The sequence below is a fragment of the Rhodnius prolixus genome, unplaced genomic scaffold, assembly GCF_049639745.1.
Source record: "Rhodnius prolixus isolate KJV_2025 unplaced genomic scaffold, Rpr scaffold_17, whole genome shotgun sequence".
Lineage (NCBI taxonomy): Eukaryota > Metazoa > Arthropoda > Insecta > Hemiptera > Reduviidae > Rhodnius > Rhodnius prolixus.
Window position 1 is genome coordinate 852,047 of NW_027411626.1, and position 22,548 is coordinate 874,594.

General features: G+C 30.4%; 1 protein-coding gene across 1 annotated transcript; it reads left to right on the forward strand.

Moving 5' to 3' along the window:
• The first annotated feature begins 14,153 nt into the window (after positions 1-14,153).
• On the forward strand, positions 14,154-21,427 carry jp (junctophilin). The gene is made up of 3 exons (XM_074139039.1): positions 14,154-14,360; positions 19,877-20,077; positions 20,736-21,427. Exons 1-3 carry the CDS (start codon positions 14,256-14,258, stop codon positions 20,820-20,822), a joined length of 393 nt encoding a protein of 130 aa, XP_073995140.1. The 5' UTR covers positions 14,154-14,255; the 3' UTR covers positions 20,823-21,427.
• The last annotated feature ends 1,121 nt before the right edge of the window (positions 21,428-22,548 follow it).

Consider the following 22,548-nt stretch of genomic DNA (forward strand, 5'->3'; position numbering starts at 1 on the left):
ACTTTTTCTGTTCAACATTCACTTTCAAGATGTAACATGTTGAATGTGCTGAAAGTTGAAAATATATTTTCTAATTTTCAATTGTATGCCGATGGGATCTGGGCCTATAATTACACTAATCAGCTAGAAACTGTTCAACTTCAATTGTTCAAACAAATTTATTTTCTTAATAGAAACACTCCTAACACGTATGTACGTTCAGAATTCAATCTTCTCCCAGTTAAAGTAATTGTATTTCACTCTATGCTTTCATTACTTATTAAAATTTTAGATATCCTCACTTTCGTTTGCTCAGAATCTCTTTAACTTGGATAATTCGTTTTCTAGTAAGGATAACAACTGGGTCTCCAATTTGAAAAATATATTTATCTCTGTGGGTTCGTTGGATCTCTTTCACTGTCAAAGTGCTGCTGTCCTGAGAAAGGAATTTTACAACCTTATTAACAAATATAAAAATAAATGTGTCAGTGAGGACATTGATTTCATTCTGAACTACAAATACAACTGTTTATATAGATCTTTAGCTACACTCGGATTACCAGAGCCATATCTGGATTGGAAAGTAAATATTAAAAAAGTGAGAGTGGTAGCGCAATTAAGGCTGTGCAATTTGTCCAAGGCAAGATTAATGAAACCTGTTATGAATTTGATGAAAAAAATCTTTGCCTCATTTGTAACTCTTTTTCTCCAGATTCAATTGTTCACTTAAAAATGATTTCAAAATCAATATTTTAAATCTTAATAATTATTAATTATGATTCATTGATTCATTATTACTATTTTCAATTTATTTATTACTTTAATTTTATTAAAATATATTTTCCATGAAAAGGAGCTATAGTCTTAAATTTTTTTAACAATGAAGCCATTGTCGACCCAAATTAATATTTTGCCCAGTGATTCATAACACTACTAGCTATTCATAGAATTATTTTTAAAATTTTAAAATATGTACTTTTTAAAAAATTAAAATTTTAAATTTAAATTTAACAAACTTTATTTATCCTAACCCATATAGTGTCGCATATCACAGGAAAGGGCATTATATATGCTATAAAATGACACCAATCCCAAGTCTGTAGCTCAATTAGGAAAGCTTCTACAGTAATTCAAAAACACGGGGTTCCCTGTTTTTCAGCCCATTTTTGGCAACTTTACAGCCCTGTAACTCATAAACCAGTTGACATATCACAGTAAAATTTCATATTTTTCCAAGTCTATACCAATAGTACACATGTGCCAAATTTCAAGAAAATCCGAGATGGTGAGGTTCAGACCCCGTGTTGATTTGACATGAAATGACCCTATACAAAGTTTGACCTCCATTTTCTCCTAAACTAATACATCGATTTAGTTCAAATTTTACCCGTATATGAGGACTGATATTATCTACAATTGTGTATGTTTTTATTACATTTCGATGAATGCGGAGCGAGATATTGAGATTTGAAATTTAGGCTTCTTTAAAACTATACAAAGTTTGACCTCTATTTTATTACATATTGTTTTTATTACATTTCGATGAATGTGGAGCGAGATATTGAGATTTGAAATTTAGGCTTCTTTAAAAGTATACAAAGTTTGACCTCCATTTTCTCCTAAACTAATGCATCGATTTAGTTCAAATTTTACCCGTATATGAGGACTGATATTATCTACAATTGTGTATGTTTTTATTACATTTCGATGAATGTGGAGCGAGATATTGAGATTTGAAATTTAGGCTTCTTTAAAAGTATACAAAGTTTGACCTCCATTTTCTCCAAAACTAATGCATCGAGTTAGTTCAAATTTTACCCGTATATGAGGACTGATATTATCTACAATTGTGTATGTTTTTATTACATTTCGATGAATGTGGAGCGAGATATTGAGATTTGAAATTTAGTCTCTTTAAAACTATACAAAGTTTGATCCCTATTTTATTACATATTGTTTTTATTACATTTCGATGAATGTGGAGCGAGATATTGAGATTTGAAATTTAGGCTCTTTAAAACTATACAAAGTTTGACCTCTATTTTATTAGATATTGTTTTTATTACATTTCGATGAATGTGGAGCGAGATATTGAGATTTGAAATTTAGGCTCTTTAAAACTATACAAAGTTTGACCTCTATTTTATTAAATATTGTTTTTATTACATTTCGATGAATGTGGAGCGAGATATTGAGATTTGAAATTTAGGCTCTTTAAAACTATACAAAGTTTGACCTCTATTTTATTACATATTGTTTTTATTACATTTCGATGAATGTGGAGCGAGATATTGAGATTTGAAATCTAGGCTTCTTTAAAAGTATACAAAGTTTGACCTCTATTTTCTCCTAAACTAATGCAGCGATTTAGTTCATATTTTACCCGTATATGAGGACTGATATTATCTACAATTGTGTATGTTTTTATTACATTTCGATGAATGTGGAGCGAGATATTGAGATTTGAAATCTAGGCTTCTTTAAAAGTATACAAAGTTTGACCTCCATTTTCTCCTAAACTAATGCATCGATTTAGTTCAAATTTTACCCGTATATGAGGAGTGATATTATCTATAATTGTGTGTGTTTTTATTACATTTCGATGAATGTGGAGCGAGATATTGAGATTTGAAATTTAGGCTCTTTAAAACTATACAAAGTTTGACCTCTATTTTATTAAATATTGTTTTTATTACATTTCGATGAATGTGGAGCGAGATATTGAGATTTGAAATTTAGGCTCTTTAAAACTATACAAAGTTTGACCTCTATTTTAATACATATTGTTTTTATTACATTTCGATGAATGTGGAGCGAGATATTGAGATTTGAAGTTTAGGCTCTTTAAAACTATACAAAGTTTGACCTCTATTTTATTAAATATTGTTTTTATTACATTTCGATGAATGTGGAGCGAGATATTGAGATTTGAAATTTAGGCTCTTTAAAACTATACAAAGTTTGACCTCTATTTTATTAAATATTGTTTTTATTACATTTCGATGAATGTGGAGCGAGATATTGAGATTTGAAATTTAGGCTCTTTAAAACTATACAAAGTTTGACCTCCATTTTCTCCTAAACTAATGCATCGATTTAGTTCAAATTTTACCCGTATATGAGGAGTGATATTATCTATAATTGTGTGTGTTTTTATTACATTTCGATGAATGTGGAGCGAGATATTGAGATTTGAAATTTAGGCTCTTTAAAACTATACAAAGTTTGACCTCTATTTTAATACATATTGTTTTTATTACATTTCGATGAATGTGGAGCGAGATATTGAGATTTGAAGTTTAGGCTCTTTAAAACTATACAAAGTTTGACCTCTATTTTATTAAATATTGTTTTTATTACATTTCGATGAATGTGGAGCGAGATATTGAGATTTGAAATTTAGGCTCTTTAAAACTATACAAAGTTTGACCTCTATTTTATTAAATATTGTTTTTATTACATTTCGATGAATGTGGAGCGAGATATTGAGATTTGAAATTTAGGCTTCTTTAAAAGTATACAAAGTTTGACCTCCATTTTCTCCTAAACTAATGCATCGATTTAGTTCAAATTTTACCCGTATATGAGGAGTGATATTATCTATAATTGTGTGTGTTTTTATTACATTTCGATGAATGTGGAGCGAGATATTGAGATTTGAAATTTAGGCCCTTTAAAACTATACAAAGTTTGACCTCTATTTTATTAAATATTGTTTTTATTACATTTCGATGAATGTGGAGCGAGATATTGAGATTTGAAATTTAGGCTCTTTAAAACTATACAAAGTTTGACCTCTATTTTAATACATATTGTTTTTATTACATTTCGATGAATGTGGAGCGAGATATTGAGATTTGAAGTTTAGGCTCTTTAAAACTATACAAAGTTTGACCTCTATTTTATTACATATTGTTTTTATTACATTTCGATGAATGTGGAGCGAGATATTGAGATTTGAAATCTAGGCTTCTTTAAAAGTATACAAAGTTTGACCTCTATTTTAATACATATTGTTTTTATTACATTTCGATGAATGTGGAGCGAGATATTGAGATTTGAAATTTAGGCTCTTTAAAACTATACAAAGTTTGACCTCTATTTTATTACATATTGTTTTTATTACATTTCGATGAATGTGGAGCGAGATATTGAGATTTGAAATCTAGGCTTCTTTAAAAGTATACAAAGTTTGACCTCTATTTTCTCCTAAACTAATGCAGCGATTTAGTTCATATTTTACCCGTATATGAGGACTGATATTATCTACAATTGTGTATGTTTTTATTACATTTCGATGAATGTGGAGCGAGATATTGAGATTTGAAATCTAGGCTTCTTTAAAAGTATAGAAAGTTTGACCTCTATTTTAATACATATTGTTTTTATTACATTTCGATGAATGTGGAGCGAGATATTGAGATTTGAAATTTAGGCTCTTTAAAACTATACAAAGTTTGACCTCTATTTTATTACATATTGTTTTTATTACATATCGATGAATGTGGAGCGAGATATTGAGATTTGAAATCTAGGCTTCTTTAAAACTATACAAAGTTTGACCTCTATTTTATTAAATATTGTTTTTATTACATTTCGATGAATGTGGAGCGAGATATTGAGATTTGAAATTTAGGCTTCTTTAAAAGTATACAAAGTTTGACCTCCATTTTCTCCTAAACTAATGCATCGATTTAGTTCAAATTTTACCCGTATATGAGGAGTGATATTATCTATAATTGTGTTTGTTTTTATTACATTTCGATGAATGTGGAGCGAGATATTGAGATTTGAAATTTAGGCTCTTTAAAACTATACAAAGTTTGACCTCTATTTTATTAAATATTGTTTTTATTACATTTCGATGAATGTGGAGCGAGATATTGAGATTTGAAATTTAGGCTCTTTAAAACTATACAAAGTTTGACCTCTATTTTAATACATATTGTTTTTATTACAATTTCGATGAATGTGGAGCGAGATATTGAGATTTGAAGTTTAGGCTCTTTAAAACTATTCAAAGTTTGACCTCTATTTTATTAAATATTGTTTTTATTACATTTCGATGAATGTGGAGCGAGATATTGAGATTTGAAATCTAGGCTTCTTTAAAAGTATACAAAGTTTGACCTCTATTTTAATACATATTGTTTTTATTACATTTCGATGAATGTGGAGCGAGATATTAAGATTTGAAATTTAGGCTCTTTAAAACTATACAAAGTTTGACCTCTATTTTAATACATATTGTTTTTATTACATTTCGATGAATGTGGAGCGAGATATTGAGATTTGAAGTTTAGGCTCTTTAAAACTATACAAAGTTTGACCTCTATTTTATTACATATTGTTTTTATTACATTTCGATGAATGTGGAGCGAGATATTGAGATTTGAAATCTAGGCTTCTTTAAAAGTATACAAAGTTTGACCTCTATTTTAATACATATTGTTTTTATTACATTTCGATGAATGTGGAGCGAGATATTGAGATTTGAAATTTAGGCTCTTTAAAACTATACAAAGTTTGACCTCTATTTTATTACATATTGTTTTTATTACATTTCGATGAATGTGGAGCGAGATATTGAGATTTGAAATCTAGGCTTCTTTAAAAGTATACAAAGTTTGACCTCTATTTTCTCCTAAACTAATGCAGCGATTTAGTTCATATTTTACCCGTATATGAGGACTGATATTATCTACAATTGTGTATGTTTTTATTACATTTCGATGAATGTGGAGCGAGATATTGAGATTTGAAATCTAGGCTTCTTTAAAAGTATAGAAAGTTTGACCTCTATTTTAACACATATTGTTTTTATTACATTTCGATGAATGTGGAGCGAGATATTGAGATTTGAAATTTAGGCTCTTTAAAACTATACAAAGTTTGACCTCTATTTTATTACATATTGTTTTTATTACATATCGATGAATGTGGAGCGAGATATTGAGATTTGAAATCTAGGCTTCTTTAAAAGTATACAAAGTTTGACCTCTATTTTCTTCTTAACTAATGCATCGATTTAGTTCATATTTTACCCGTATATGAGGACTGATATTATCTACATTGTGTATGTTTTTATTACATTTCGATGAATGTGGAGCGAGATATTGAGATTTGAAATTTAGGCTTCTTTAAAAGTATACAAAGTTTGACCACCATTTTCTCCTAAACTAATGCATCGATTTAGTTCAAATTTTACCCGTATATGAGGAGTGATATTATCTACAATTGTGTATGTTTTTATTACATTTCGATGAATGTGGAGCGAGATATTGAGATTTGAAATCTAGGCTTCTTTAAAAGTATAGAAAGTTTGACCTCTATATTAATACATATTGTTTTTATTACATTTCGATGAATGTGGAGCGAGATATTGAGATTTGAAATTTAGGCTCTTTAAAACTATACAAAGTTTGACCTCTATTTTATTACATATTGTTTTTATTACATATCGATGAATGTGGAGCGAGATATTGAGATTTGAAATCTAGGCTTCTTTAAAAGTATACAAAGTTTGACCTCTATTTTCTTCTTAACTAATGCATCGATTTAGTTCATATTTTACCCGTATATGAGGACTGATATTATCTACATTGTGTATGTTTTTATTACATTTCGATGAATGTGGAGCGAGATATTGAGATTTGAAATTTAGGCTTCTTTAAAAGTATACAAAGTTTGACCACCATTTTCTCCTAAACTAATGCATCAATTTAGTTCAAATTTTACCCGTATATGAGGAGTGATATTATCTACAATTGTGTATGTTTTTATTACATTTCGATGAATGTGGAGCGAGATATTGAGATTTGAAATCTAGGCTTCTTTAAAAGTATACAAAGTTTGACCTCTATTTTCTCCTAAACTAATGCAGCGATTTAGTTCATATTTTACCCGTATATGAGGACTGATATTATCTACAATTGTGTATGTTTTTATTACATTTCGATGAATGTGGAGCGAGATATTGAGATTTGAAATCTAGGCTTCTTTAAAAGTATACAAAGTTTGACCTCCATTTTCTCCTAAACTAATGCATCGATTTAGTTCAAATTTTACCCGTATATGAGGAGTGATATTATCTATAATTGTGTGTGTTTTTATTACATTTCGATGAATGTGGAGCGAGATATTGAGATTTGAAATTTAGGCTCTTTAAAACTATACAAAGTTTGACCTCTATTTTATTAAATATTGTTTTTATTACATTTCGATGAATGTGGAGCGAGATATTGAGATTTGAAATTTAGGCTCTTTAAAACTATACAAAGTTTGACCTCTATTTTAATACATATTGTTTTTATTACATTTCGATGAATGTGGAGCGAGATATTGAGATTTGAAGTTTAGGCTCTTTAAAACTATACAAAGTTTGACCTCTATTTTATTAAATATTGTTTTTATTACATTTCGATGAATGTGGAGCGAGATATTGAGATTTGAAATTTAGGCTCTTTAAAACTATACAAAGTTTGACCTCTATTTTATTAAATATTGTTTTTATTACATTTCGATGAATGTGGAGCGAGATATTGAGATTTGAAATTTAGGCTCTTTAAAACTATACAAAGTTTGACCTCCATTTTCTCCTAAACTAATGCATCGATTTAGTTCAAATTTTACCCGTATATGAGGAGTGATATTATCTATAATTGTGTGTGTTTTTATTACATTTCGATGAATGTGGAGCGAGATATTGAGATTTGAAATTTAGGCTCTTTAAAACTATACAAAGTTTGACCTCTATTTTAATACATATTGTTTTTATTACATTTCGATGAATGTGGAGCGAGATATTGAGATTTGAAGTTTAGGCTCTTTAAAACTATACAAAGTTTGACCTCTATTTTATTAAATATTGTTTTTATTACATTTCGATGAATGTGGAGCGAGATATTGAGATTTGAAATTTAGGCTCTTTAAAACTATACAAAGTTTGACCTCTATTTTATTAAATATTGTTTTTATTACATTTCGATGAATGTGGAGCGAGATATTGAGATTTGAAATTTAGGCTTCTTTAAAAGTATACAAAGTTTGACCTCCATTTTCTCCTAAACTAATGCATCGATTTAGTTCAAATTTTACCCGTATATGAGGAGTGATATTATCTATAATTGTGTGTGTTTTTATTACATTTCGATGAATGTGGAGCGAGATATTGAGATTTGAAATTTAGGCTCTTTAAAACTATACAAAGTTTGACCTCTATTTTATTAAATATTGTTTTTATTACATTTCGATGAATGTGGAGCGAGATATTGAGATTTGAAATTTAGGCTCTTTAAAACTATACAAAGTTTGACCTCTATTTTAATACATATTGTTTTTATTACATTTCGATGAATGTGGAGCGAGATATTGAGATTTGAAGTTTAGGCTCTTTAAAACTATACAAAGTTTGACCTCTATTTTATTACATATTGTTTTTATTACATTTCGATGAATGTGGAGCGAGATATTGAGATTTGAAATCTAGGCTTCTTTAAAAGTATACAAAGTTTGACCTCTATTTTAATACATATTGTTTTTATTACATTTCGATGAATGTGGAGCGAGATATTGAGATTTGAAATTTAGGCTCTTTAAAACTATACAAAGTTTGACCTCTATTTTATTACATATTGTTTTTATTACATTTCGATGAATGTGGAGCGAGATATTGAGATTTGAAATCTAGGCTTCTTTAAAAGTATACAAAGTTTGACCTCTATTTTCTCCTAAACTAATGCAGCGATTTAGTTCATATTTTACCCGTATATGAGGACTGATATTATCTACAATTGTGTATGTTTTTATTACATTTCGATGAATGTGGAGCGAGATATTGAGATTTGAAATCTAGGCTTCTTTAAAAGTATAGAAAGTTTGACCTCTATTTTAATACATATTGTTTTTATTACATTTCGATGAATGTGGAGCGAGATATTGAGATTTGAAATTTAGGCTCTTTAAAACTATACAAAGTTTGACCTCTATTTTATTACATATTGTTTTTATTACATATCGATGAATGTGGAGCGAGATATTGAGATTTGAAATCTAGGCTTCTTTAAAACTATACAAAGTTTGACCTCTATTTTATTAAATATTGTTTTTATTACATTTCGATGAATGTGGAGCGAGATATTGAGATTTGAAATTTAGGCTTCTTTAAAAGTATACAAAGTTTGACCTCCATTTTCTCCTAAACTAATGCATCGATTTAGTTCAAATTTTACCCGTATATGAGGAGTGATATTATCTATAATTGTGTTTGTTTTTATTACATTTCGATGAATGTGGAGCGAGATATTGAGATTTGAAATTTAGGCTCTTTAAAACTATACAAAGTTTGACCTCTATTTTATTAAATATTGTTTTTATTACATTTCGATGAATGTGGAGCGAGATATTGAGATTTGAAATTTAGGCTCTTTAAAACTATACAAAGTTTGACCTCTATTTTAATACATATTGTTTTTATTACATTTCGATGAATGTGGAGCGAGATATTGAGATTTGAAGTTTAGGCTCTTTAAAACTATTCAAAGTTTGACCTCTATTTTATTAAATATTGTTTTTATTACATTTCGATGAATGTGGAGCGAGATATTGAGATTTGAAATCTAGGCTTCTTTAAAAGTATACAAAGTTTGACCTCTATTTTAATACATATTGTTTTTATTACATTTCGATGAATGTGGAGCGAGATATTAAGATTTGAAATTTAGGCTCTTTAAAACTATACAAAGTTTGACCTCTATTTTAATACATATTGTTTTTATTACATTTCGATGAATGTGGAGCGAGATATTGAGATTTGAAGTTTAGGCTCTTTAAAACTATACAAAGTTTGACCTCTATTTTATTACATATTGTTTTTATTACATTTCGATGAATGTGGAGCGAGATATTGAGATTTGAAATCTAGGCTTCTTTAAAAGTATACAAAGTTTGACCTCTATTTTAATACATATTGTTTTTATTACATTTCGATGAATGTGGAGCGAGATATTGAGATTTGAAATTTAGGCTCTTTAAAACTATACAAAGTTTGACCTCTATTTTATTACATATTGTTTTTATTACATTTCGATGAATGTGGAGCGAGATATTGAGATTTGAAATCTAGGCTTCTTTAAAAGTATACAAAGTTTGACCTCTATTTTCTCCTAAACTAATGCAGCGATTTAGTTCATATTTTACCCGTATATGAGGACTGATATTATCTACAATTGTGTATGTTTTTATTACATTTCGATGAATGTGGAGCGAGATATTGAGATTTGAAATCTAGGCTTCTTTAAAAGTATAGAAAGTTTGACCTCTATTTTAACACATATTGTTTTTATTACATTTCGATGAATGTGGAGCGAGATATTGAGATTTGAAATTTAGGCTCTTTAAAACTATACAAAGTTTGACCTCTATTTTATTACATATTGTTTTTATTACATATCGATGAATGTGGAGCGAGATATTGAGATTTGAAATCTAGGCTTCTTTAAAAGTATACAAAGTTTGACCTCTATTTTCTTCTTAACTAATGCATCGATTTAGTTCATATTTTACCCGTATATGAGGACTGATATTATCTACATTGTGTATGTTTTTATTACATTTCGATGAATGTGGAGCGAGATATTGAGATTTGAAATTTAGGCTTCTTTAAAAGTATACAAAGTTTGACCACCATTTTCTCCTAAACTAATGCATCGATTTAGTTCAAATTTTACCCGTATATGAGGAGTGATATTATCTACAATTGTGTATGTTTTTATTACATTTCGATGAATGTGGAGCGAGATATTGAGATTTGAAATCTAGGCTTCTTTAAAAGTATAGAAAGTTTGACCTCTATATTAATACATATTGTTTTTATTACATTTCGATGAATGTGGAGCGAGATATTGAGATTTGAAATTTAGGCTCTTTAAAACTATACAAAGTTTGACCTCTATTTTATTACATATTGTTTTTATTACATATCGATGAATGTGGAGCGAGATATTGAGATTTGAAATCTAGGCTTCTTTAAAAGTATACAAAGTTTGACCACCATTTTCTCCTAAACTAATGCATCAATTTAGTTCAAATTTTACCCGTATATGAGGAGTGATATTATCTACAATTGTGTATGTTTTTATTACATTTCGATGAATGTGGAGCGAGATATTGAGATTTGAAATTTAGGCTCAACTATACAAAGTTTGACCTCTATTTTATTAAATATTGTTTTTATTACATTTCGATGAATGTGGAGCGAGATATTGAGATTTGAAATCTAGGCTTCTTTAAAAGTATAGAAAGTTTGACCTCTATTTTAATACATATTGTTTTTATTACATTTCGATGAATGTGGAGCGAGATATTGAGATTTGAAATTTAGGCTCTTTAAAACTATACAAAGTTTGACCTCTATTTTATTACATATTGTTTTTATTACATATCGATGAATGTGGAGCGAGATATTGAGATTTGAAATCTAGGCTTCTTTAAAAGTATACAAAGTTTGACCTCTATTTTCTTCTTAACTAATGCATCGATTTAGTTCATATTTTACCCGTATATGAGGACTGATATTATCTACATTGTGTATGTTTTTATTACATTTCGATGAATGTGGAGCGAGATATTGAGATTTGAAATTTAGGCTTCTTTAAAAAATATACAAAGTTTGACCACCATTTTCTCCTAAACTAATGCATCGATTTAGTTCAAATTTTACCCGTATATGAGGAGTGATATTATCTACAATTGTGTATGTTTTTATTACATTTCGATGAATGTGGAGCGAGATATTGAGATTTGAAATCTAGGCTTCTTTAAAAGTATACAAAGTTTGACCTCTATTTTCTTCTTAACTAATGCATCGATTTAGTTCATATTTTACCCGTATATGAGGACTGATATTATCTACAATTGTGTATGTTTTTATTACATTTCGATGAATGTGGAGCGAGATATTGAGATTTGAAATTTAGGCTCTTTAAAACTATACAAAGTTTGACCTCTATTTTAATACATATTGTTTTTATTACATTTCGATGAATGTGGAGCGAGATATTGAGATTTGAAATTTAGGCTCTTTAAAACTATACAAAGTTTGACCTCTATTTTATTACATATTGTTTTTATTACATTTCGATGAATGTGGAGCGAGATATTGAGATTTGAAATCTAGGCTTCTTTAAAAGTATACAAAGTTTGACCTCTATTTTCTTCTTAACTAATGCATCGATTTAGTTCATATTTTACCCGTATATGAGGACTGATATTATCTACAATTGTGTATGTTTTTATTACATTTCGATGAATGTGGAGCGAGATATTGAGATTTGAAATTTAGTCTTCTTTAAAAGTATACAATGTTTGACCTCTATTTTCTTCTAAACTAATGCATCGATTTAGTTCAAATTTTACCCGTATATGAGGACTGATATTATCTACAATTGTGTATGTTTTTATTACATTTTGATGAATGTGGAGCGAGATATTGAGATTTGAAATTTAGGCTTCTTTAAAAGTATACAAAGTTTGACCTCTATTTTCTCCTAAACTAATGCATCGATTTAGTTCAAATTTTACCCGTATATGAGGACTGATATTATCTACAATTGTGTATGTTTTTATTACATTTCGATGAATGTGGAGCGAGATATTGAGATTTGAAATTTAGGCTCTTTAAAACTATACAAAGTTTGACCTCTATTTTATTACATATTGTTTTTATTACATTTCGATGAATGTGGAGCGAGATATTGAGATTTGAAATCTAGGCTTCTTTAAAAGTATACAAAGTTTGACCTCTATTTTCTCCTAAACTAATGCATCGATTTAGTTCAAATTTTACCCGTATATGAGGACTGATATTATCTACAATTGTGTATGTTTTTATTACATTTCGATGAATGTGGAGCGAGATATTGAGATTTGAAATTTAGGCTCTTTAAAACTATACAAAGTTTGACCTCTATTTTATTACATATTGTTTTTATTACATTTCGATGAATGTGGAGCGAGATATTGAGATTTGAAATCTAGGCTTCTTTAAAAGTATACAAAGTTTGACCTCTATTTTCTCCTAAACTAATGCATCGATTTAGTTCAAATTTTACCCGTATATGAGGACTGATATTATCTACAATTGTGTATGTTTTTATTACATTTCGATGAATGTGGAGCGAGATATTGAGATTTGAAATTTAGGCTTCTTTAAAAGTATACAAAGTTTGACCTCTATTTTCTCCTAAACTAATGCATCGATTTAGTTCAAATTTTACCCGTATATGAGGACTGATATTATCTACAATTGTGTATGTTTTTATTACATTTCGATGAATGTGGAGCGAGATATTGAGATTTGAAATTTAGGCTCTTTAAAACTATACAATGTTTGACCTCTATTTTCTCCTAAACTAATGCATCGATTTAGTTCATATTTTACCCGTATATGAGGACTGATATTTTCTACAATTGTGTATGTTTTTATTACATTTCGATGAATGTGGAGCGAGATATTGAGATTTGAAATTTAGGCTTCTTTAAAACTATACAATGTTTGACCTCTATTTTCTCCTAAACTCAGGTGTTTGCGTTTCTTAAATTTGAAAAAATAGTAATTACGCATTTAACTCTTTTCTTTTGTGTTGTAATATGGATTGTATTTATTCAGAATTAGTATTTTTGAGAGAAGCTGGTTTTCCTCAGGTGTTTATTTTTTTTAATTTTTTTGGAGAACTTTACCAGTAAAAATAATGGTTTTGAAAATTTTAGAGATCTATTTTCTAAAAATTGTCTACAAAAGTTAATCTTTCGTTCAGTAAAGTGGTAATTTTTTGTTAAGGAATTTTTATTCGCTATTTTACAGATCCTTGTTGACCAAAGATCTTTGTTGAGGCCAAATCGAAATTTAAAGTTTCAATTTTGGGTTTTTTGGTGTTTTTTTTTGGGAGGGGGTCCTTTCTAAAACTCAATCGCGCATCAAAAATTTAAGGTGACCTTAGAAAAATTGTTTTCTATTTATTGGTGAATATGAGGGATGAGAGATGAGGCAGTGGCGAGTGAATCCGCTAGATCTATATATAAACACTCGGATCTGGTCCGGCTCCAATAGTGGGTGGGGGGCGTATCTTGGTGATAGTTTAAGGTGGAAGGGAGGGTTGGGGTTAAGACGGTAGACTCCTTCAAAAACTCTTAGTTTGGTTCTAAATGTTTAGCAAGTGATTGGCTTGCATTGCTGTCAGTCAGTGATTGTGTTCCACCACTTTGTCTTTGGGTTCACCATGTTCTGGACGGGCGATGAAGAAGAGGAAGAGGATTTGATGTTCTCGCCGGCCTTGATGGCCAGGCGTGCCTCCGAAAGCTGGATCAACACACCGCCTATCGAGGTATGTGGGCCGGCCACCTTATTGGTGACTTCTCGTTACATCTCCCCACTCTGTAGGGTGGGTGTATATATTTAAGCCAACGGACTTCTTTACCAAATTCAGACCTCGGCCGCACATTATCTTACCTTATTCCCCCCACTCTTTAGATTTATTGTTAGATATTAATAGGATGAAAATATTAATGCCAGTATCAGTCATGATAAACTTTATTATGCCGAGCTTTCCGACCTATGGACTAGGTCATCTTCAGGGCCAATTTACAATGTACTGTTTTACATCATTAAAGGGTTGGTGGGCCTTCTGTCTTGTCTGCTCATGGACCTGTGTGTGATCGGTCTGTGTGTGTGACATTGTAAATTAGCCCTGAAGAGGTTGTATTATTTTTTACTTTCTAAGTTCCTTACTTAGAGAAGCAACTGTTTTCTTGCAGTTGTTCAATTTTGTTTCCATTTTGAGGTTCCTATAAGAGTTACCCCTACCATAGAAGATGGAAGGGTTACCCATTACAGTCCCCCTGGGTCCAAAAAAGTGGTTTTTACAAAATTGGTCTGGGTCTCAATAAAAAAAAACCTTAAAAATTGAAGAAGTTTCTTATTTGATTCTCAATTAGTTGCCAACAGAGGACGCTATAATTAGGTTTAGGCTTATTAAATTGGACTTCCGGAACTACCATTTTACTGAACCAATTTTTTATTTATTTATTTATTCAGGAAACGGCCTGCTCCATTTTCTTGAAATTCTGCGTAGCAGTTGCATACATATCTAGAACTGTAACTTTCATTTGAAACAATACCCAGGAAAATACGATTGGATGAACTTTTCCTCGGGGTTAGGGTAATTAGTTTCCTTCTTTGTCCTATCAAGATTAAGATTTCCTTGTCCTTATTGCGATCATACGCTCCATACTTATGAGTTCTTATACTATAGGGGGTAGATTCCCTGTACAACATTATTTATGTGAGTATTCAACATGTTGTTGTCAAAATGCCCCTGATGAAAGCAATATGTCAGTCGATCAAAGATGCGACTGCACTCTAACGGCTTTTACGGAGGGTTTTTTTTTTGTCCTTTGCCAAAGAGTTTTTATTTGAACTTAACACATACCTTAAGCTCATGGTGCTTATCACTTGATACAGGGTGTTCATTGTAAGACGGCTCAAATGCATTTCATGCTTACAACGGTTAATCTGAGCAAAAAATGGTAGAGGAAAAATTTGTTGCCCGTCATCTCTAGTTTCAGAATGTGTGACTTGATTTTAGATTTCTACCCGCATACGCGGCTGACGCGCGTCCAAAAGTGAGGGTTTGCAGTTGACCCCCATTTTCATGTACACAGTTTTAAAGAGTATAAAAAGTTATGAAAGAAACCGGAAATCGCTATTCGATATCTTCAAAATTAAAGGTGCTAGGCCATTTCGAAAATCTGGTATTTATTAAACCATATTTCAATATTTTTTAACTTGTTATCAAAGAGAAAGAAGAGCACGCGATAGGTCAATTTTATGTATTTTTTCATCCCCTTTCTACTAAAAATATTGCCAAGGCAGTAAAACTAGTATTTTTCTTAATATCGAGGAAATAAGTCGTTTTCCGAGTGATTTTTCTAAGCAATAATCAAATATTAAGAGCTTTAGATGTTTTCAAGCATACACAAAATGGCTAAAAATTAATTTTTACATCTGTTACAAACAAGAAGGTTTAATAATTATTTGGTAATTTTGGGAGAGTTGCGTTTAATTGCCAAATTAAATTATCTCTGTCTACGGCACCCTCATTGGGAATTTTAAGAAAAGCTCGGCTGAAAAATAAGGCTATTACTTTACTTCCTTTAACGTACAGTAAGAGAAAAGCTTATTATATTAAAACTTTTCCCTAATCTGTCACGATAGAAATATTTATTTTTTCCGTTTCGTTAGTGGTATAGACTATAGACGCTTGCCAAGTTCTTAGTTTGGGAAGTGTTAGTCTAATCTTACTTTGCCCTCAGTTAGACAACCTTTCTACTGCAATCATCTAGTAATTGCAATCATGAAGTAATTTAAAGAAAAACCTATACAGAAAATAGAAAATATCACTTTTATGAATTTTACTTAATTCATTTTATAACGTCATCAATTTTTCAGAACAAAAAAATCTGTGAATAAAAATGGATTTATCAATCCATAAAAACAGTTAACACGTAATTTTATTTTTTTTGTTAATTTAGTTAGTAATTTACAATCTGCATATAAGTATATATTTACAGTAAGTAAATATGATGGTGTGAAGAGCTGGAGGAGAGAAACTACTAGCGCTACTAGTGAGAGCACTCTCTACAGAGGAAATCGATGATGATGATGATGATGATGATGATGATGATGATCTTCAGTCCTCAAGGAAGTCTCGGGATTACTGGGTGATTCATTCGGCGTGGAGGATTGTCAGAAATGATAAAAGGAGACGAGCGACTTTATGAAGGGATTTAGAGCAATTAGAGGGAGCAGTTATACTTCATCTTGGCAACAATAGGAATGGGGGATGTTGAGGTATTTGTGAAGAGTGAGGTTAGTTACCGTAGAAAGGACAGTCAACTATCTGTCGCGAGTAGTTTTGATTGGAATTGCTGAGAGGATTAGAGCAAGTAGAGAGAGCAGTACGGAACTCGCGATATTTAGTCTTGGCAAGTTGGTCCATGAAGGGAATGTTGAGGTCGTTGTGAAGAGTTAGGTTAGTCACCGTAGAAAGGAGCGTCAGCTAATCTGTCGGAGTAGTTTTGATTGGAATTGCTGAGAGGATTAGAGCAAGTAGAGAGAGCAGTACGGAACTCGCGATATTTAGTCTTGGCGAGTTGGTCTATTTTCTATAAAGGGAATGTTGAGGTCTTTGTGAAGAGTGAGGTTAGTGACGTAGAAAGGAGCGTCAGCTATCTGTCGGCAGTAGTTTTGATTGGAATTGCTGAGAGGATTAGAACAAGTAGAGAGAGCAGTATGAAACTAGCGATATTTCGTCTTGGCGAGTTGGTTGTACGAATGGGATGTTGAGGTTTTGGTGAAGAATAAGGTTAAAGACATAGAAAGGAGCGTCAGCTATCTGTCGAAAGATATGTTTTGATTGGAATGTCCAGTACAGTCCTTATATTTGTAGGTTTAGCTGAACCCCACCACCCTAAGACCGAAAATCTACATAGGTTTCAGGATATTATCAACAGTTCCGAGTTCTATAGGCAATTTTGGTGCGTCGTCCAAGAAAGTTTCTCACCTATAAAAGACTGCTTCCATAATTGTGACAGAAGAATTTTAATTCATATATTTTTTGCTTACGCTGAGAATCAAGATTCACATTAAAAAAAAAAGGAAAATTCGAAAAGCTTTTCCGGAAAAAATGTGGAAAATCGGAAAATGGTTTCAAAAACTTCATTAGGCAAACACATATGTATATTTTTTCCAATTAGAAGATTATATGTTACATAATTATTAAGCATGGCCTTTATCGTGCCATGCCAGAAACATTTGTCCTCTATGAAAATGGCATCATGAAACAGAAATGTAAAAGTGACTATTTTAATTCGGAAATAACATTTTGTTTTCAATACATTTAGCTGGCAGACTGAGTTTGGCAGCTTCTACAGAATGGCCAAAAAAAAAAACAACTTCCATTTATTTTTGAAATTTAAAGAATACGTATATCTATACTTTTTAAAAAACAAAAATTATTTATCAAAAAAGAATTTAAACTTTTAACCTTTAACCTAACTTTTAATAACCTTTAAATTATGTGTATTTTTTGTTTGTTTTGTTTTCTCAATAAAAACTCATGTTCTTAAAAAATTGCCTGAAAATTGATTTATTGGGGGATTGCTGTCTCACAGCTGGGACACTTTTGTCATCTGTGGGTAGGTTATATTTAGTAGGTTATATTTAGTGGAAACAAACAAAATATGGCTTTCCTAATAGATTCTGTTTTAATTTCGCTCATTATTGTAATTTTTGGATCTTTAAAATTTTCTCCAAACTAGATCAGTTATTTCCTTCTTTTTTTTTTATCTTAAGTTTTTCCAAGGATAGTTTATCGTTAAGTCCACCACAAATGTTCTATCTCATGAATTTTCTTCAGATTATCTAACTTAGATCAAAATGAATATATGTATACATACATAGGTCTCGTGACAGTAAATTATTCAAGTAAGGTTTCAAAATTGGCGAGGAATCCGTTCAAATAAAAACAACAACTCGTCTTTTTGGCCAACGTTTCGACAAATATATATTGTCCTCTTCAGGGCCTGGATATTACAAATACAAAAATACATACAATTTAGAGAATCAGTAACATATAAAATCAGTAAAAAGTCAGTAATATAAAAATTTAAAAAAAAGAAGTAAAAATAAAGAAATTATTGGACGGAGGCGACTAGCAAACATACTTTTCTATAAAGTTCTCATATTAACCGCATTAAATAAAATCCAAGGCTTAGACCAGGGGAATCGAACCCACTAAACCAACAATACATCTTAGCATTGCGGGTCTAGCCTATAACCGCCTAACATACTTTACTGCAAATTTCTCATATTAACCATTAAATAAAATCCAAGGCCTAGAACCGGGAATGGAACCCACTAAACCAACAATACATCTTAGCATTGCGGGTCTAGCCTATAACCGCTCGGCTACCGTGGCGCATATTGGAAATTAATAGGCGATTACTACTAAAGAAATTTATTGTGTTTTACTTTTTTATTTTACGAGTATATATTTATTTTATTTTTATATTACTGATTTTCTATGTTACTGATTCTCTAAATTGTTTGTATTTTTGTATTTGTAATATCCAGGTTTTGAAGAAGACAATATATTTGTCGAAACGTTGGCCAAAAAGACGAGTTGTTGTTTTCATTTGACTGATTCCTCTCCAATTTTGAATCCTTACTTAGACCAAAATGACAACTCAGACGGTAGCTACAGTTATCGAATGACTGTACTTACTGTGAGAACTAGCATAAAATTGAAACCTAACATCTTTTCAGCATAAATTTTATGTTTCACATAAATTTACTGATTAAAAAACTTTATTTTCGATTTATTTACTTAGATTTGTGTTAAGGGAAGCTCTTAGACTGTGGGCGAAAGCTCTTATTCTTCACTATTGATCTTTTTTTCGATCAATAAGAAGTTAGCTATACCTTTACGCTAACTGCAAATCTTCGACTCGTTAGCACTACACTAAACTGGTCCCTCTAAGTCGTTTGACTGTTACTTAGATTTTTAACTTTCCCATACCGTCTACTTAATTAAAGCTCTCACATTTTTGTAATAAGTTCTTTCTATGAACGTAGACTATTAAGTACTCAGGCAAATAAATTAAATAACCGTTAAGGGGGGGCTGCTTTTGTCTCTCTATCTCAGTCTTTCATTGAAGCAACCGAATTTTAGTTAAAATCTCAAGCGTTTTGAGAGAGGTGTGTGTGTGTGTGTGTGTGTGTGTGTGTGTTTCTCACTAAATTATTTCCCCCCTCACCTTTAATCAATTTATTCATTTCCAGGCACTTCCAGTAAACACACCACTACAAAGAAAGAAAAGCCTGCCTGATGTACAGGGACTACCAACCGCTACTGAATCCATGTCCAGGGAGGAAGTGTCTGTACTGAGCAGCGCAAGGCGAGAAGAAGTCCGCAGGATGCAAGATGAAGCTGAGAAGCTGAGAGCAAATCCTCTGCTCTACCTAGTTAGCCCACATGTCAAAGTAGGTGTTCCAGATTATATAACCACCTAAACATACTTTACTGTAAAGTTCTCATATTAAATATTAAATAAAATGCAAGGCCTAGACCGGGGGAATCGAACCCACTAAACCAACAATACATCTTAGCATTGCGTGTCTAGCCTATAACAGCCTTACATACTTTACTACAAATTTCTTATATTAAATAAAATGCAAGGCCTAGACCAGGGGAATCGAACCCACTAAACCAACAATACATCTTAGCATTGCGGGTCTAGCCTATAACAGCCTTACATACTTTACTACAAATTTCTTATATTAAATAAAATCCAAGGCCTAGACCAGGGGAATCGAACCCACTAAACCAACAATACATCTTAGCATTGCGTGTCTAGCCTATAACAGCCTTACATACTTTACTACAAAGTTCTCATATTAACCATTAAATAAAATCCAAGGCCTAGACCAGGGGAATCGAACCCACTAAACCAACAATACATCTTAGCATTGCGGGTCTAGCCTATAACAGCCTTACATACTTTACTACAAATTTCTTATATTAAATAAAATGCAAGGCCTAGACCAGGGGAATCGAACCCACTAAACCAACAATACAAACTATTATTACTTAATTTTTTCTATATTAAAAATTATTCATCTTTTTTTTTTTTTTTTACAGGAATGGTTCTCTAGGCAACAATTGGTAATGCTTGTACTGTTTGTTAATATATCATTGGCGATCATGTTTTTCAAACTGTTAACGTAGTAGCAGGGCACACGTGGTCAACCACGTGCATATAATTGTTTTGCTTTACTACAACTACAGTCAATTAGATGGAAACAACAACAACAACATTACGTTTTAAATGAAAAATTGGGTAAAAAAATAAATTAATAAATAAATATCAAAAACAAAAAAATAAAATAAATATTAAATAGAGGAAAAGGAACAAACAACACTAGATTTGTTTGTATACGAAAAGTATGTGTTTGTTTGTTCATAAATATGGCTATATTAGCCTTAGCCGTAAATTAATTTGAAGATACGTTTTTCTTATTTCTTTTTTTTTAATTTTAATTTTAAAATAATTTTGTGTTATATTTTTTTTTTTTTTTTGGTACCATTGATTTTTACGCTAGAAGGTAAATTTATTTAAACAGGGAGATCTGTGATGGCACATGTGTTTCTTTTTCAAAGGATGGGGGCGAAAAAAAATTTTTTTTTGAGAAAATAGAGAGAAAGAGATAGAGATAGAGGAAAAAATGTGCCAATTCGAATTGACTCAATATATTATTATTATTATTTTATTGATACGAACGAATTTTAAGTGAAAGACTCATTTTAATTATTTAATTCTTCTTTTTTTTTAATTATTATTATTATAATTAATAATGTTTGGGCTTAAAATATGTGGCTCAAAAATAAAAACAGATCGTTATTTATAAATACCATTTTTTGTCCATTAAATTATATAAATATATATATTTAACTCTTTTAAAAAATCTTTTATGAATATAAAAAAAAAAAATTGTTGGCATGATCAAAATGTTTTTAAAAAAATTGATCATAAAAAAAAAATATTTAAACAATTTTGTAAATATTTAAAAAAAATAAAAAAAAAAATCACTTTGTAAAACAACTTTTTTGTGGTAAAAGAAAAAAAAGAAACTCTTTGTTACTTAAAATATATATTTATTTTCTATTTCTTATTGGAAGACTCAAGAACTTTTTGCATTAAGGATTGTTTCGAGAAAAAAAAAATAATAATGATAACTTAACTGAAATTTAAGAGGATGGTAAGATGATGATGATACTTAATGGTGGTCTTGGAGTAAAATATTTTTTGTCGTATCAAGAGGAAATGAGAATCAAATGAATGTTTTGCTTACAAAAAAATAAAAAATAATAATAATAATAATAATATTAATTTCCAAATTCTCTGTTATTAAGCTTCCGGATCAAAAAAAAAAAAAAAAACGATGGTCTAGCTAGTTTTGTGTGATATTTAATCATTCTGAGGTATTTATTTACTGCTTCCTGTACTTCCTGTGTTCATTGAAGGGGTGGTGGTAGAGTGGGGAGAAGTAACCAAAGTTTTCCATGGTTTAGAAAAACTTACTTCAAAAACGCAGCGTTTTTAAACATTTTTTTATTTTATTTTTTTTATTGCTCGCTCCGGATCCAACATACTCTGTACCTTCTTTTGACAATATGCATCTGGAGTACTCGTACAACTGAGTTTAAGGAAAAATCTTTAGTCTAGTTTTCTAGAAAATCATTTTCCACAAAAAAAAAAAAATTTTAAACTGAAAAATTAATTCAATAAAACCATATTTTTGGTTTTAATTTTGATCAAAACTTGATGTGGAAAAAAGTTTTTGTTGGGACACCTAAATAAAGTTCACAGATTTTGTTTTCCCCAATAAATTATATTTTAAGATCGCTTTTTTTTAAAAAAAATATATTGTATATACACTGAGGGGCAAAAAAA